At 51.6% G+C, this 16,186-nt stretch overlaps 1 protein-coding gene across 3 annotated transcripts in view; it reads left to right on the top strand.

Annotated features, from left to right (window-relative positions):
- HSPA12A (heat shock protein family A (Hsp70) member 12A) overlaps positions 1-16,186 on the top strand; it is a 173,901-nt gene that overhangs the window by 97,416 nt on the left and 60,299 nt on the right. Inside the window, exon 1 of one of the 3 annotated variants that reach the window (XM_036898988.2) lies at positions 11,079-11,881. The exons of the other annotated variants lie outside the window; for them this stretch is intronic. Coding sequence (XP_036754883.2) covers positions 11,104-11,881 — 778 coding nt within the window. The 5' untranslated portion in view covers positions 11,079-11,103. Of the gene's footprint in view, positions 1-11,078; positions 11,882-16,186 lie in introns of those variants that run through there. 3 annotated transcript variants of the gene reach the window in all.

The following is a 16,186-nucleotide window of genomic DNA, read 5'->3' as shown; positions in this document are numbered from 1 at the left end:
TTGTTTGACTGAGCCCTTTATCATTATGTAGTGTCCTTCTTTATCTCTTGTTACTTTCTTTGTTTTGAAGTCTATTTTGTCTGATATTAGTACTGCAACCCCTGCTTTCTTCTCACTGTTGTTTGCTTGAAATATGTTTTTCCATCCCTTGACTTTTAGTCTGTACATGTCTTTGGGTTTGAGGTGAGTTTCTTGAAGGCAGCATATAGATGGGTCTTGCTTTTTTATCCATTCTGTTACTCTGTGTCTTTTGATTGGTGATTCAACCCATTAACATTTAGGGTGACTATTGAAAGATATGTACTTATTGCCATTGCAGGCTTTAAATTCGTGGTTACCAAAGGTTCAAGGTTAGCCTCTTTAGTATCTTACTGCCTACCTTAGCTCGCTTATTGAGCTGTTATATACACTGTCTGGAGATTCTTTTCTTCTCTCCCTTCTTGTTCCTCCTCCTCAATTCTTCATATGTTGGGTGTTTTGTGCTGTGCTCTTTCTAGGAGTGCTCCCATCTAGAGCAGTCCCTGTAAGATGTTCTGTAGAGGCGGTTTGTGGAAAGCAAATTCCCTCAGCTTTTGTTTGTCTGGGTATTGTTTAATCCCACCGTCATATTTGAATGATAGTCATGCTGGATACAGTATCCTTGGTTCAAGGCCCTTCTGTTTCATTGTATTAAATATATCATTCCATTCTCTTCTGGCCTGTAGGGTTTCTGTTGAGAAATCTGATGTTAGCCTGATGGGTTTCCCTTTATAGGTGACCTTTTTCTCTCTAGCTGCCTTTAACACTCTTTCCTTATCCTTGATCTTTGCCATTTTAATTATTATGTGTCTTGGTGTTGTCCTTCTTGGATCCTTTCTGTTGGGGGTTCTGTGTATTTCCGTGGTCTCTTCGATTATTTCCTCCCCCAGTTTGGGGAAGTTTTCAGCAATTATTTCTTCTAAGATACTTTCCATCTCTTTTCCTCTCTCTTCTTCTTCTGGGACCCCTATAATACGGATATTGTTCCTTTTAGATTGGTCACACAGTTCTCTTAATATTGTTTCATTCCTGGAGATCCTTTTGTCTCTCTCTATGTCAGCTTCTATGCGTTCCTGTTCTCTGATTTCAATTCCATCAATGACCTCTTGCATTCTATCCATTCTGCTTATAAACCCTTCCAGAGTTTGTTTCATTTCTGCGATCTCCTTTCTGGCATCTGTGATCTCCCTCCAGACTTCATCCCATTTCTCTTGCGTATTTCTCTGCAACTCTGTCAGCATGTTTATGATTCTTATTTTGAATTCTTTTTCAGGAAGACTGGTTAGGTCTGTCTCCTTCTCTGGTGTTGTCTCTGTGATCTTTGTCTGCCTGTAGCTTTGCCTTTTCATGATGATAGGAATAGTTTGCAGAGCTGGGACGAGTGACAGCTGGAAGGACTTCCCTTCTTGTTGGTTTGTGGCCCTCCTCTCCTGGGAGAACAGCGGCCTCTAGTGGCTTGTGCTGCGCAGCTGCGCGCAGACAGGGTTCCTGCTTCCTGCCCGGCTGCTATGGAGTTAATCTCCGCTGTTGCTGTGGGCGTGGCCTGGCTCGGGCAGCTGCTCCAAAATGGTGGAGTCGCGTTGGAGCAGGAGCTGCTGGGAGGCTATTTATCTCCGTAAGGGGCCTCCCTGCTCCCTGCAGCCCAGGGGTTAGGGTGCCCAGAGATCCCGGATTCCCTACCTCTGGATTAAGTGTCCCGCCCTGCCCCTTTAAGACTTCCAAAAAGCACCCGCCAAAACAAAACAACGACCACCAAAAAAAAAAAAGAAAAAAAATTTTTAAATTAAAAAAAAAAATTTTTTTTAAATAAAAAAAAAATGGTGATCACTCGTTTTTCTTATTCTCTGGTGCCAGCCTCAGGCCTCTGCTCACTGGTCTTGCTGCCCTGTTTCCCTAGTATTAGGGTCCCTATCCCTTTAAGACTTCCAAAAAGTGCTCGCCAAAACAAAACAGCAAAAAAGCAAAAAAAAAAAAAAAAAAAAAATCGCGCGCTTTTCTTATGTCCTCCGACACCCGGCCTCCAGTGCCCGCTCACTGTTCTTGCTGCCCTGTTTCCCTAGTATCCAGGGCCCCCCGCACACGCACTGTGCCTGCACTCTGGCCCGGATGGCTGGGGCTGGGTGTTCGGCAGTCCTGGGCTCCGTCTCCCTCCCGCTCTGCCTGCTCTCCTCCCGCCGGGAGCTGGGGGGAGGGGCGCTCGGCTCCCGCGGGGCCGGGGCTTGTATCTTACCCCCTTCGCGAGTTGCTGGGTTCTCTCAGGTGCGGATGTGGTCTGGATATTGTCCTGTGTCCTCTGTTCTTTATTCTAGGAAGGGTTGTCTTTGTTATATTTTCATAGATATATGTTGTTTTGGGAGGAGATTTCTGCTGCTCTACTCACGCCGCCATCTTCCGCCCCTCCCTGGAATAAGTATGATTTTTATCTTCATTGTACAACTGAGAAGACTGGGCATCAGAGAGGCTTGGTAACATTCCCAAGGCTACACATCAAATATGTGGCAGGGCTGGTCTCAGAGGCAGGGGTCATGAGACCAGGTCTGGTGCTTGTCCCACTACAGACATAGTGTAACCGCTATTAGCAAAGTGCATGTTGTGTGCCAGGTGTCCTTCCAGGGCCTTCTTCGTCTTATCAACCTAGGAGGAGGTCCTGGAGAGAGGCTGGGTGAGACCCAGGACAGCCTGAGCCTGAAGCTGTTGTTCTGGCCACCCCAGGCCTGCTGTCTGTGGGTCTGCCCTTCAGGACCACGGACTGCGTGCCAGCATACCAGCACGGGCCTAGGAGACTACAAGGTGTCTTTGTCCTTGCTCCAGTGACCACCAGATTGTTCTTCTTGCACGTGGCTGACATCCCTTGGCTAGCTGAGTAGGGAAAGCTGGAAGTTTTATTTTTATTTTTATTTATTTTCTCAATTTATAGATGTCCTGAGGAGAGGTGGATTAAGGTAAACTTCCTCCTGGGAAATGTGTCCACCCTTTTACAAAGCTTCTGCCTTGCTCAGGCAAGCTGGGACTCATTACAGAGCATGGGTTATGAGTAATCACCAATTGTAATGGCCAACATTGATGGGAAGCTTCCTTTGTTGAAGAAACTAGGTTAAGCATTATATAATGAATGCTCCAACGGCTCTAGTACATGGGGTTTTATCAACCCTCTTTTACAAGTGAATCAGAGAAGGTAGGTGACTTACTCAAGCACACACAGCTAGGAAGGGTTGGAGCTAGGATTTAAACCCAAGTATAATCCAACTCCCAAATGCATACCACTTAATCTTTCTGCTCCTTGGCCCCTGCCCTGCAGGGCCTTGCCTCCTGATGGAGGAGACAAAGGGTAGGCAAGGCTCAGAGCATTTTCCTTGTAAATTTTGCATGCCCGGGTACTGGTCAAGGTCTGTACCCAGACCTTGTGCCTATCTGTTTCTCTCCTTTCCATTGATGCTGGAAGCTCCTTGAGGGCTGAGTGCATGTCTGGCTAAACTTTGTGTACCAGCACAGTGAGGGGCTTGCACGTGTCTGATGGAATGGGAGAATGAATGAAAGCACATAAGGGAGAGGATGGATGGTTGACCAGGTGTCTTGGCTGACTGGGAGTGGAATGCCTTTGGAAATGGCATGAGTTTAAGGCAAACTGTAGGTGTGAAAGAAAGAGGGTGTGGACCCATTTCCTTGACTTGCTTTAAAGCATGTACCTCGCCTCCAGGTGGTTAAGCTGGCCAGCCCTGGGTGGCTCCTGGCTCTGTCCCTTCTATCTCCAAGACTTCCAGAAAGTGACTTGGCCTTGCTACCCTCAATGTCCGCATCTGACATATAGGCCAACATTGGTTTGTACTTCCCAGAGGGAGGGCTTTGAAGATCACATGAACATTTTTACATGTACAGCACAAATGACAGCTACTGTGATTTCTTCCTGGGAGAGTCAATTTCCTTAAAGAGTTGGTTTTTAAAAATCAAGTAATTTGGGTGATGGGTACCTGGGGGTTCATTCTATCTTCCTACTTTTGTGGATGCTTGACATTTTCTGCAATAAGACATTTTAAAAACAAGTATAGAAATTTTTAGATGTTTGTTAAGAGGATGAATGCAGATATATCATGGGATAGAATGCAAAATGTGCAATTTTTAAATAAAATACAAGATTTAAAAGAAATGAGTGGCTTAAAGCAGCTCCTTGGAATTATGACCTCAGACCAAGGCTGCTCATCATCTCCCCAGGCCTTCAGTTTTCTCATCTTAAAAAAGTTGGGAATGGTGATGTATCCCTCCAAGTGCTTTACGATTCAAGTGAGAAAAGAGATGGGAGAGTGTTTTGTCAACTGTAACTCTACATTCCGATTTGATGATTTGTTCATTCATTCAACACATTTCTCAAGGCCCTGCTATGCACAAGTGCAGGGACACAGCCCTGCACAGCACTCCGTGGGAGGCAGGGTAGACCTGGGCATGCTACTGAGATCAGGCTGCCTACATGCAAATTCTGACTGTGCCACTCACTCCTTGAGTAACCATGGCGGGCCTCAGTTTCCCTGTCTGTAAAGTGGGGACAATAATAGTATTACATTACTCAGAGGATGGAATGGGACAACAGAAGTAAAGTGCCTAGAGCCATGTCTAGCACACAGCAAGTGCTTAATAAATGTTCATTGTTACTACTGCCCACAGGGAGTTACAGTTTTGTTGGGGAGGCTCATAATAAACATGTAAAATATGACTTCCAAAGAAGTTTGTGCCACGGACACAACTTGGGGTGGCCTGCTATGACATGGAACCACAAATGGGGCCAGAGAGGGCCTCCCTGGAGAGCTGACCTTTACAGTGAGTCAGTGGGATGATATACAGTAGAGGCAGAAGTGGGGACAGAGGTCAGCCCAGGTTGAGGTGGGAAGAGCCAGGCCTGCCAAAGAATCAGAGAAGGTGAAGTAGGAACAAGGTACTGGGTGCAGTTGGTCAGGTTGTGAACTGTTCAACCCTGGGGGCAGCTTAGGCATTGTGGCTCTATGTGTCTTTTTTACCTCCATTTTCTGGCACGTGGAATGACTGTGTTATTTCAGCTGAGTCAGAATATGCTGGTTTTCTGGCAGTTGGAAGTCAAGTGCCTTGAGGAAGCAGCGCCTTGTTCTAATTGTTGTGAATGTATCATACAGGTTAGTGGAGGCCCAGGAGTTGGGGGATGGGACAGGGGTGTGACCAGGATGAGCCTGGCAGGATAGATGGTGTCACATCCTGCAGGAAGTTTGGTTCTTCATCCGGGGTCTCAGGGTCCTTGGTTGGACTTCAGGATGCTGAGACCCTGAAACTCTGAGGTGAGCAACACCCTTTCCCCTAGAATAGTGGTAGAGTGTTCCAGGGAATCAGGTTTGGGTTTGACCCGATTTCCAGTGGGAAGGCTTTGGAGGGGTTACGGACAGAGGGAAAGAGGTTCTCTGCAGACTTCTGGGCCATCTGTCAGGCAGCTGCAGGAGGCTGAACTGAAGGGGGCGCAGGGGAGCAGCTGGAGGGCCAGGGAGCCTGAAGCTGCTGGGAGATGGCAGTGGTGGCCCTGGGGAGAAGTGACGCTCATCCCACATTTGTCAATGAGGAGAAAGGCCAACAGGGGTCAAAAACAAAGGGAGACGGGGAGAAGACAGGACTTGGAAGATGTTTTATAGCCACAGGCAATTTCTTTTTCCTGAATCCCAAAGTCCTCAAAGACCCTCCCCTGCTCCTGCCATCACAAGCCGCTCCTGCCATGGCCTGGCCTCCTCTGCCCAGTGCACCCAGCAGGAATACCACTGCTACGTTTGGTTGTTAAGTGATGGGGACTTTGAAGTTTGGTTCTTCATCTGGGGTCTGAGGGTCCTTGGCTGGACTTCAGGGTGCTGAGATCCTGGAACTCTATGGTGAGGGACACTCTTTTCCCCAGAATAAAGGTAGAGTCTTGCTGGCCCAGAGTATAAATTTTGGCTGTTTCTCTCCTCTTCTGGCTTCGGGTGGTGCCTGCTATGTAGTAAAACCTCTGTTAGTATCTGTGGAAGGAGTCAATGGATCTCATGGTTCAGGGCCTTCGCAGTTCTTCCTGGGTCTGTGGTTGCCAGACTGAAGGACATCTTGTCATGGGCTCTTAGGGGAGACTTACAGGCCCCTCTCCACTTTACAGGTGAGGCCCAGGGACAAGCTCCCACAGGGCTGAGCTCAGACACCTGGTGACCCAAGGACAGACCCCCTTTCCCCAAGCTTGGGGCCACACTCCACTCTTCTCCAGGCAAATACTGTGACGATGGGCCTGCCATCAGGAAGAAAACACACAGCCATGCAGACCAAGAGGGCATACCAGCCCACCTCTGTCTAGGATGTGCAAATGTTCCTGCAATGGGACAGAAACATCTAGATAGGTAACTCTAGGATTGTGGGTGACTTTGCAAAACACAATCAGGGGAGATTTGTTTTTACAAGGTTTTTCCTGGCATTGAGGCCACAGGTGGCTGGATCCACTCAGATGTACCTTGGCACAGTGCAGAATGCTCTCTTGCCCATTACAGAATTCTAGAAAGTTAGAGAGGAGGGATCCTGGAGGTCAGCATCAGGACACAGATGCCTCAGTTTGCCCTCCCTACAGGGGGCAGACATTGCTTATCATTACCACACTCACTTCTGCAGAATTAGAAAGGACCTTCGCACATCCTCCGGTGTCTCTGTTAGTCATCAGCAATCAATCACAGTTGGCACGGGCCCTCTTCGCCAGGCCTTTTGCAGGGTGGGTGTTAGGTGTTGAACTGAGCAAGGAGGCAGGCGACTGGGTTTTGGCCCAGCCCTGTCACTAATCGTGACTTTGAACAACAAATTTAACTTCTCTGGCCCACAGTTCCTGCTCCATTACTTATTTAGTTGACCATTCATTCATTTCTTCAGTAAACACTATTGAACACCTGCTGTGAGCCAACCACTGGGCTGTGAACTACAGAAGATGCAAGGAGTTTTCTCTATAACGTGAAACCTTCTGTCTCCTAAGAGTTTATAGTTCATTGCAGTCGTTCTGAAAGCTTTCCTGGCAATGCAGTCACTTCAGTTTTCCTTCTGAGCCTTGCCTAACTTTACACTGTTCTCCCTGAGATGTGGCTTTCAGAATGTCCCATCTTAGTACGTACCAGAAGCTTGTAGGTCCAAAGTTCGAGCATTTCTGAGAGTATTAAGAAAGTAACCATAAACGCTTGCTCTACTGTTTGAAATACTTACAAAAAATATTTGGATAACCCTTCATTACCTGAGCAGGCATTTCTAAAGTTTACATTTCAGGCCCAATATTTTGAGAAGTAATTTCCTCTGGCCCTTGCATTTTTCCCCTTGAAGAGTCATGCAGCAGCCCACATTGTATATGTGAAGTACGTTTTGGAATGTTAATGGAGAGACTGATTCACGCCAGATGGGGTGGAAATCCAAAGGAAAAGGATGTATAAACTGGACCCTGTTTTTCGGCTCTGAGATTGGATTTTTAAAATGTACTAGAGGTCTGAGGTCAAGGACCCTGACATCTGCCTGCCTTGCCCTGTCAGTTTTATGTTGTCTTAGCTCAACTGAATCTTGGTCCTGTTATAAAGGAGACACTTTTATGATATTTAGTTTATAGGCAAAATTCTGGTGGCATATCGTGAAGTCCAAAGCACTTTTTACTGGAAGCTTCTAACATAAAAGCTCAGATTTGAATTAGTATCAGTGTTTCTCAAACTTAAAACAAATTTTTTGGGTAAATGTGAAAAAAATAGCCACTTACCTGTTTCTTCTGTGTGTCTTTCACTAGCCAAGAAAATTTTGCCTTAATCTATTCTGTAATTTATAATATGTAAGGAACAGGCATTTTTGAGGCCCAAATTTGCAAATTAAATGGTAAGTCCCATTTACTGCGGCATATGTAGCCTGGCTCTGTGCTGTTTTACATATATTATCTCCCATAATTAGCATACCTACAGTTATTAACCTCTTTTACAGATGAAGAAATAGGCCCAGAGATGTGTGTCCCCACGTCACCTGAAGGGGGCAGGGAATGGCTCAGCCCAGATTTGAGCCCTGGTCTGGCTGACCCCATGTGACCCCGTGTTCTTCTCTGCTTTCTCCTCTCCCAGTCCTGATGTGCCACCAGGGTCAGCACCCTCAGCAGTAGATGTATCAGCAAATGCCCTGTGGTTTCATACCAGCTGGGGGCTGAAGGACTCAGCAGCCTCCCGCTGCCCCCACTCTCCACCCTGTCCAGCATGCAGCCCTTTCTGCAGTTGGCGGTTGGTGCAGAGGACAGGGTGTCCAGGCTACCTGGGCTCTGGCTTCTGTTTGCACGAATCAGTATTGGAGCCGGAAGGTGTGTCTTTGTTTGGGGCTGAAGAACAAAAAGGGAGGCTGTGGATTGGGAGGTATCTGTGGGCTAGTAGGGGAAGAGGATCCCTAAGAGGATGAGAAAGGTGAGGGCCTGAAGCTGAGGGGCTGTCTTCCTTTAATATTTAGTTATCTGTTCCAGGCATTGTGCCAGAGTCTGTGGGCTATAGATGTGGACGTGGCCAAACCTCCTTGGGGAGCTTGTAGCTAGAAGGGGAGATAGGCAACCTGAAGCTGGAAAGACCTGAATTGTAGTTTCAGAGTTCAAGTCTCAGCTGTGCAGCTTCTTAGCTGGGTGAGCATTCTGGGCCTCGATATTGTCATCTGTACATCTAACAATTCTGAAACCTGAGTTGCGGTAAGTGCTACGATAGGAGTGTGTGTAGTCAGGCGAGGGGGACAGAGCTGACCCCATGGTGTCTTGGAGGGCTGGGTGGTTTCCTGGAAGGAGTGACACCTAAGCGGAGACCTGGAGAAGGAGAGAAGTTTACCCGGCAGAACGAGTGGCAAGTGGCTCCCTGCAGAACATTGGCCCTTTGGAGAACTGGGAATATGTGGCTGGAGCAACCAGTGTGAGGGGACTAGAAGATGTTCCAAACATCAAGCACATTTCAAGGTGTTTGAAATCCAAGCATAAGAAAGGCAGGGGTGGGAGGGGGCGTTGAAAGTTGTCATGGAGGAGAGGGGTTGCTGGAGAGGTGGGCAGGGCAGACCAGATTCACAGGGAATGGACTGAGGGGGTAGCACTGGAGCCAGGAGACTGTAAGGCAGCCCAGGGGACGTGTAGGCAGTGAGAGATGATGGGGCCAGGATGAGGATGGCGTGGGGATGGAGAAAGGAGATTTCCAAGGCCAACTGGGCAGTACTTGACTTGGAGATGGAATGACCTCGGGCAGACACAGAGGGAGGGGTGAAAGTGATGCCCAGGTGGGTGGCTTGGCGGCCCGTGGGCGCCGCCCCCAGGAGGGAGGTCAGGAGAGGATGAGCTCCTTGAATGGGAAGGGCCTGGGAGAACCCTGGGCAGACTCTAAGGGGGTCTGGCACCCTGGAGGAAGGCCCAGCCCTGGGTGTGGAGGTGGGTGTCCCCCAGGTAGACAGGGGAGCCTCCTGAGCGCTGAGCTGCCTGAGCAGCAGAGTGTGGAGGAGGAGCACAATATAGAGAGGTGAGTGAGCATGTACCATGTGAGGCTGGCCTGGGGTCCAGGGCTTGTTTTCTCTGGGCTAGTGGCCTGGGACTGGGGCCCTGAAGGATGCCTCAATGTGGCAGGCAGGAGGGAAGTCAAGGGAAGGCAGACATAGAGATGGAGGCAGCCCGTAACCGTGGCCGAGGAAGGCTGGTGGAAGGAAGGCTTCTTGGAAGAAAGACTGCAGAAGAGGAAGACTGGGGCCCCCTATTGTCAAAGGTGTTGCATGGGGCACTGAAGAGCCAGGGCTTTTTCCTGTATTTAAGGGAAGCCTGGCATGGTATTGGGCACAGGAAGGACTCGGTCAGAACTGTGTTTAACAGATCACTCTTTCTGCTGTCACTGCCCAGGCATGTATCCATGTGACACTGGTGCTCCGTTTACACAGCATTGGTGGCCGTCCCTGCCTTCCGCTGTTCCAATCTATGTAGCCTCTGCCTGGCCAGATTCACTCAGCTGGGATGCATGAGTAGCACTGGGAAGGCAGCTGCAGGGTTGATGCGAGGCTAGGGTCGCCCTTTCTGCTCTTCATTCTGAGCCTGCTCTGCTAGACTATCACCTGGACAACTGCCTCAATCTTTCATCCAGCCTGCATGTGGTACCATACGCTCCTGGCCTCCAGGCCATCTCTTGAGTCTGCCTTTGAGATGTTGGGGTGTTGTTTCTGCAAGCAAGCCATGGTAGGTAGACGACACTCTGTGGGAAAACACTGCTCTCCACTCTGAGTGCCTCCCAACCCCTGCCACCCTGCCATGTGCCCACACTGCCCACTGTCCTGCACAGTTGGCCATTGTCCACTATGGAAAAGGTGCCTGTGACAATAATATCTCATACTTTTTGTACTGCTTACCATGTGCCAACCCCAAGCAAAGCAGGCTGCATATATCATCTCATCTAATCCTCTTTGGTCTTTTGAAGTGGGTTCACCGTGTACCCCCATTTTACAGATGAGGATACTGAGACTCAGGGAGGTTAAGTAACTGTGGTCTCACACAAAGCCAGAGATGGCATATTTGGGATTTTTAATTCAGGTGGATAGAGGACAGTCATCCTTTTAACTCATCACCCTGCCATCACTTTCTGAGAAAAACCTGGTCTCTGGGTTCTCCATGCAGCCCTCTGCCTACTCCCCTCTTCCCTAGTTAGGCTGCACTAAGAAGCTTCGCCTAGGTGTCCTTTGGGAGCCCTGGCCATCTCAAGGGCATGAGGGATAGCTGAGGGGATCCCAGCTCATCAACTACTTGCTCTGTGTGTTCTGGGGATCATGACTTAAATCTCTCAAACCTCAGTTTCCTTATCTGCAAAATGGGAACCACTGGTTCCAACCTGTTTAGAGTTATACAGAAAAATTAAAGTTCTTAAATACTTAGCATGGTACCAGGCACACGGGAAGGACCCAGTAATGCACTGGACTCTTATCACTATCCCTGTTGGCGCGCACGCGTGTGTGTGTGTGTGTGTGGTGGAGCCGGGGACGGGGAGGATGAATCATTGACCACCAAGGCTCTGCATTATTTATGTTGTTATTCTCAGACTTTTTGACGAGCGCCTGGGCGGGAGCCCGTGTATGGAAGGTGCAGGACTCCATGGCAACTCGGGCCCCCGGGGTGTGCTCGCTTCCCGAGCAGGCTGGAGGCCGACTCCCTCGGCGGCGTCCAGAGCGCGGCCCCCGTGCAGTTCCGAGTCTGCGGCTGAGTCCTGGACCCCCCACCCCGGGCTCCACCTTTGCACCGGCCCTTGGCTGCTCTTGGGACCCTGGGAGAGAGAAATAAACTGGTGCGGACTGGAGCGGGCGTCCTTGAGAGAGTGGGGTGTTGTGCGCGGTGCTCACCGCAAGACTTCAGTCCCCCGTCATTCCAAAGAGCGGAAGCCCAGCGGGGCGGGAGCACCTGAAACCCAGCCCCCGCCACTCGCCGAGCGCCGCACCCCGCACGCGCCTGCGTCCGGCCGGCTGGCGAGCGCGGAGCCCCGGCAGCGCTGCCCCCGCCGCGGCCGGCTCCGGGGCACGCCCGGGAGAGGGGGCCGGCCGGGCCGCCGCGGGGCTCTCCCGCCCGGCCCCACGCCGCGCCTGCCGGCCTCCCCAAGCCAGCGCGGCTCCGCGGGGCGGGGCCGGGCGCGGGGCGGACCCGGGAGGAGCACGGGGAGGAGCCCGGGCTGCGGCGGCGGCGGCGGCGTCAGAGCGGTTCTCCCGCTGCCCGGCGGTTCAGACCCTGTCCGTGTGCCGCCGCAGACGCCGAAAGGGACCTGCACGGGCACGGGCGCTGCGCCGGGGGCTCCTCTCGCGGGCCGGGGCTGCGCTACCATGGCGGACAAGGAGGCCGGCGGCGGCGACACAGGGCCCCGAGGTGAGCGCAGGGCGCGGGTCTCGCGGCTGCGACTGGGCGGGGGAGGCAGGGAGCGCGCTTGGCCTGGCGTCCCGTAGCTCCCTCGCGGGCCGAGGGAAAAAGTGGGTGCCCCCGCCCCATCTTTCCCTAACGGGTGGGGCCCCAGTGAGCGCCGCGGCCCGACTGGAGATCCAGGGAGCCGGAGGCAGCCCGCGGGTCACGTGCTCCGCTCCTGGCTGGGGTGCGGACACTGCGGCGGGGACCGCAGCCCCTAACCGGGCACCCTGGTCGTCCCCGCCGCGGGGTGGCGCCTTTTAGGGGCCAGGGGCGAGTGCGGGAGAGAACCACCCCCATGCCCATCCCCTGGGCGCTGTGCGGGGACGCCAGCGATTGCAGGGTGACGGGCCGGTCGCCGGGTGGCCCCGGATCCCCGGCGGCTCATTTCCGTGACTCAGCGAGGCAGGGGGTGAGCCTGGGGGCCAGTCAAAGATTTGGATCTGTGCCCTCACCCCACCGAGGTCGGACGTACGCGCGGAGAGTTGGGGTTGCAGCCCCGAGCGGAGCTGTAACCCACTGTCCTCCCCGCCCATCCCCAGGGAATCTCTGGGCTGAGAAGGGCCGAGGCGGCGGGGGCTCGACTTGTCCGTTCCTTCCCGGGGCTGGAGAGGCGAAAGTGGCTCCCAAGCAGAGGACCGACGCTCGCATTTTGCAAATGTGTGAGGGCCGCTGTCTTTGGGGAACATGGTTAGGGCTCAAATGGGGGTTGGAGGGAACGGGGTGAGGAGCAAGAGAAGACTCGGGAGCGGGGGAAAGAGTAGGAACAGCTCTTGCAGCCCAGGACTATAAATCATGCTTCGCCAGCGGAGGGGACAGGCTGGCCGGGATTGTGAGTCCCAAGTGGGGAAAGTTGGGCGCATGGAGGCGCAGCTCGTCCCTGACCTGCAAGGCCTTGGCAAGAGCAGTCACTGGAGGGGAGCGTGGCCGGCGTCCTCCCGGGAGCTACTGGGCAAGCCGCCTGGCGAGGACGAAATTAAAATGCCCGGGACGTAAGGGAAATTCATCCAGGAAAGGAGCGCTCGGCTCTGCTGGGCCCTCGAAGCTGGGGAAACTGAGTCAGGTGGCAGCGCACCCACCACGGGCGGTGTGCTCGCGGTCTTGCTGTCTGTGGTCGCGGTCCCCGCCCTCTGCTGAGCTCCGAGCGGCACCTGCCCCCTCCCCAGCCCATTGTTCCTGCGGATCTGGGAGGTGCCTCCCCACACGGTACTGCAGTGGTGGGGGAGTGCGCGGAGAGGAGATCCTGACCGGCTCACTCTCGGCAGGGACGCTGGAGAGCCCGGGTTGAGAATCCAGGCCCTGCTCAGACACGTATCCCAAATCTGCCCCCATCGATGGCCTCCCCCGGCTGCAAACACTGGGCATCGGTTGGCCGCTGTCTTTGTCTGAACATCACTCAGCAACTGGATTGATTCTCTTTTTTGTTTTCATCTTTTTCCTTTAAATTAGAAAAAAAAAAAAAAGAACAACTTAGGATAGGGAGGGATGTTGGAATTCCAAGAATTGCTGAAGCTCAAGTTAGTGAACCAGTCTATTGCCTCTCATGCTGGGATAAATAGCGGATGGCTGTTTCAAATGCAAGGTTGGCCATAGGATTGTTAGCTCAGAAGAGTGAGCAGCGATGGGCGCCCCTCCTCACCATATTGTCTTGTAAAATTGAATGCATCAGCACCCCCTTCTCTCGCCTCCCCTCCCCCCGACCACTGTGTGATGGGAATGTGCTGGGTCACCTGCCACCACTCACCTGTCTGTTCTAGAGTTTCTTCACTTCCAATGGTTGGCATTTAAAGGCAACCTGTGAGAATCCCAGCACATGGACTTGGGACACAGAGCAAGCTGTCTCCAGCAACTCACTGCTTCTTTCTGGGTTCCCACCCCTTCACCTATAAAATGGAAGTTATTGTTATCTCATAGAACAGAGCCTGCTCACCCACCATCTAGCACATCTATTTCTAAGGTTTCCTCACTGTGCATTCTGTGCTGGGCAATAAACATGCATTATTTTACTTTTTAAAGCCTCACAACAAACCTGGTAACTGCATTCCCCTTTTACTGGGTTGGAAATCCAAACATAGGGGCAATGACCCATCCAAGGTCACACATCTAGGAAGTATTGATTCAGACTCAGGCCCTCTGATTCTAGGGCTCCAGACCTTCCAACACCATTTTCTAAAGCCCCCACGGGTGTGGCCAATGATTACCATTCTATTAGGAACATAAAAATGGTTGCACTTCAGGGGATCATTTCAAGGATAATTTTGGTGCAGAAGGATGAGTGCCACAGGCATCAAACTGTAGGGCACTCGTGAGCAGTGGGAGCCCCTGGTGCCAGGGGGTGCCAGGAAGGCTGGCCAGAATATGTTCCCAACAAGTCAGGTGGGGGTGGGGTGGGTAGTGGGTGAAGTTGCCCATGAAACAAGACTGGCAGCATGTTGGGAGCTGCTGAAGCTTGGTGATGGCTACGTGGAGGTTCATTACCATTTCGCTTATTTTCTGTTTGTTTGCAAATTTCTTGAATAGAATGTTTGAATTAGTTAATTAACAAAATCCTTTAATCTCTAGAGCTTTGGATAGCAAAGGCGGAGCTGATGGTCAGTGCTGCTCCCTCCAAGGCCTGAGCAGGTTGACACATGGAGCCTAGAAGCATGAGACAAACAGGACTTGGGGGACATGGGGTGGTTCAGGCTGGACTAGCTGCCTGGGTGACAGAGTCAAGGGTAGGTGTAGGCAGTGGGAACCTAGGAATTTGCTAGTGGGGGTGGTAAGGAGAAGAACAGCAGGCAGAGGCTTTTGCCTGGGTTGAGGTGACTCTAAGGCATTGCTCTGAGCTTTGGAGATGGAATTCTTAACATCCTGGCAGTAAATCATAATAAAAATAAAAATTTTAAACATTGACATTTATTGAGGGCTTAATTTATGCTGCAATCTGAGTATATCGAATTACCTCATTTAGCCCTGACTGCATTTGTTACTTAATGAACAACTCTATGAGAGGAGCCCTGTTACCCCATTTCACCAAGGAGAAAGCTGCCAGGCCGGCACGGTATTGCTGGAAACGGGCAGAGTGGGGGTTAGGGGCTGATCAAGCTGTACAGCTTCTACTGACACATGCCTAGCATTTTGTTGGCCCTCAGGGAATTTTACTGAGTGTCTGAATGAATGAGCGCATGACTAATACAGTGTGGCCACCCCATTTCCCTGTGACCACCAAACTACAGATGGAAGTAGAAGGGCACTGATCTGTGGCTCTAAGGAACCAAGAAAGGTTGAAGTGCTGCTCTGGTATCACTGGCTAGGGCTCTGGCCGAGGGATCCACTTCCAGCTCTGTACCTGTCTCTTCAGATGCTTCTTGCCAGTGTCACCCCTACGTGCCCCCTGTGCACTCTCCCCACACGGTGCCTTGCTTCCCAGGGCCCCGTGATCTCCTTTGCCCCCATGCAGTGCCCTCGGTGGAAGCATCCCCCCTTTCTCTAGCGAACCCCTAGTCATCCTGGAGAACTCCGTTCAGGTGTCACTTCTCTGGAAGCACTCCTGGACTCATTCATCTGGGTGAGACGCTGCCTGCATGGCTCCAAAGCCTTCAGTACTAATTGCTGGTAATCCCAACTGGTGTTCCTTGAGTGCTTATGTGCCAATTTTACATGTGTTTGTCCCATTGACTCTGTCAACAACCCTATGGGGTTGGTATTATTACCCATTTTGCCAGTGACGTAGTTGAGGCTTTTAAGAAATTTGGTAACTTGCTCAGCCAAAGAATCAAATCACCCAACTAGTGAACACTGCAGTTGGGGCACGAATCTGTCATGAAGCCTAAACACTTGTGTTCTTTCTCTTAATGCCTCTTCTCCCAACAAGGGCAGGGACTGGGTCTTTCATCTCCATGGGCACAGAGTGGGTGCTCCATAAATATCCTGTGATGTGTGAATCTCAGGCAGCAGCCCCGAGGGAAACACAGCGGTGTAGAATGGCATCCACCTCCTGCCCACCACAGTGGAGTGGTGCTTCTAGAAATGTGGGTGCTCAGGAGTGGGTGGGAGTTAGTGTGGGGGGTTCCTGGCAGGGCTCAGTCAATCCCTGAAGAGATGCAACTGATTCCAATAGGCTTTGAGTGACAGCTTAGTCTTGTGGGGGCGAAATGCTCTCTCATTGCATAAACAGGCCTCTGGTAAGAGAGAAAGCTTCTGTATTATTGCTGTGCATAATTAGAGTGGCAGGGAGGAACCAGGGGCTTTAATGAATGAGCAGCATGTGGCAGGGAGCAAGTGCCTCCC

Source organism: Manis pentadactyla, chromosome 8, assembly GCF_030020395.1.
Source record: "Manis pentadactyla isolate mManPen7 chromosome 8, mManPen7.hap1, whole genome shotgun sequence".
NCBI lineage: Eukaryota > Metazoa > Chordata > Mammalia > Pholidota > Manidae > Manis > Manis pentadactyla.
This window is presented reverse-complemented; position numbering and strand designations above follow the sequence as displayed.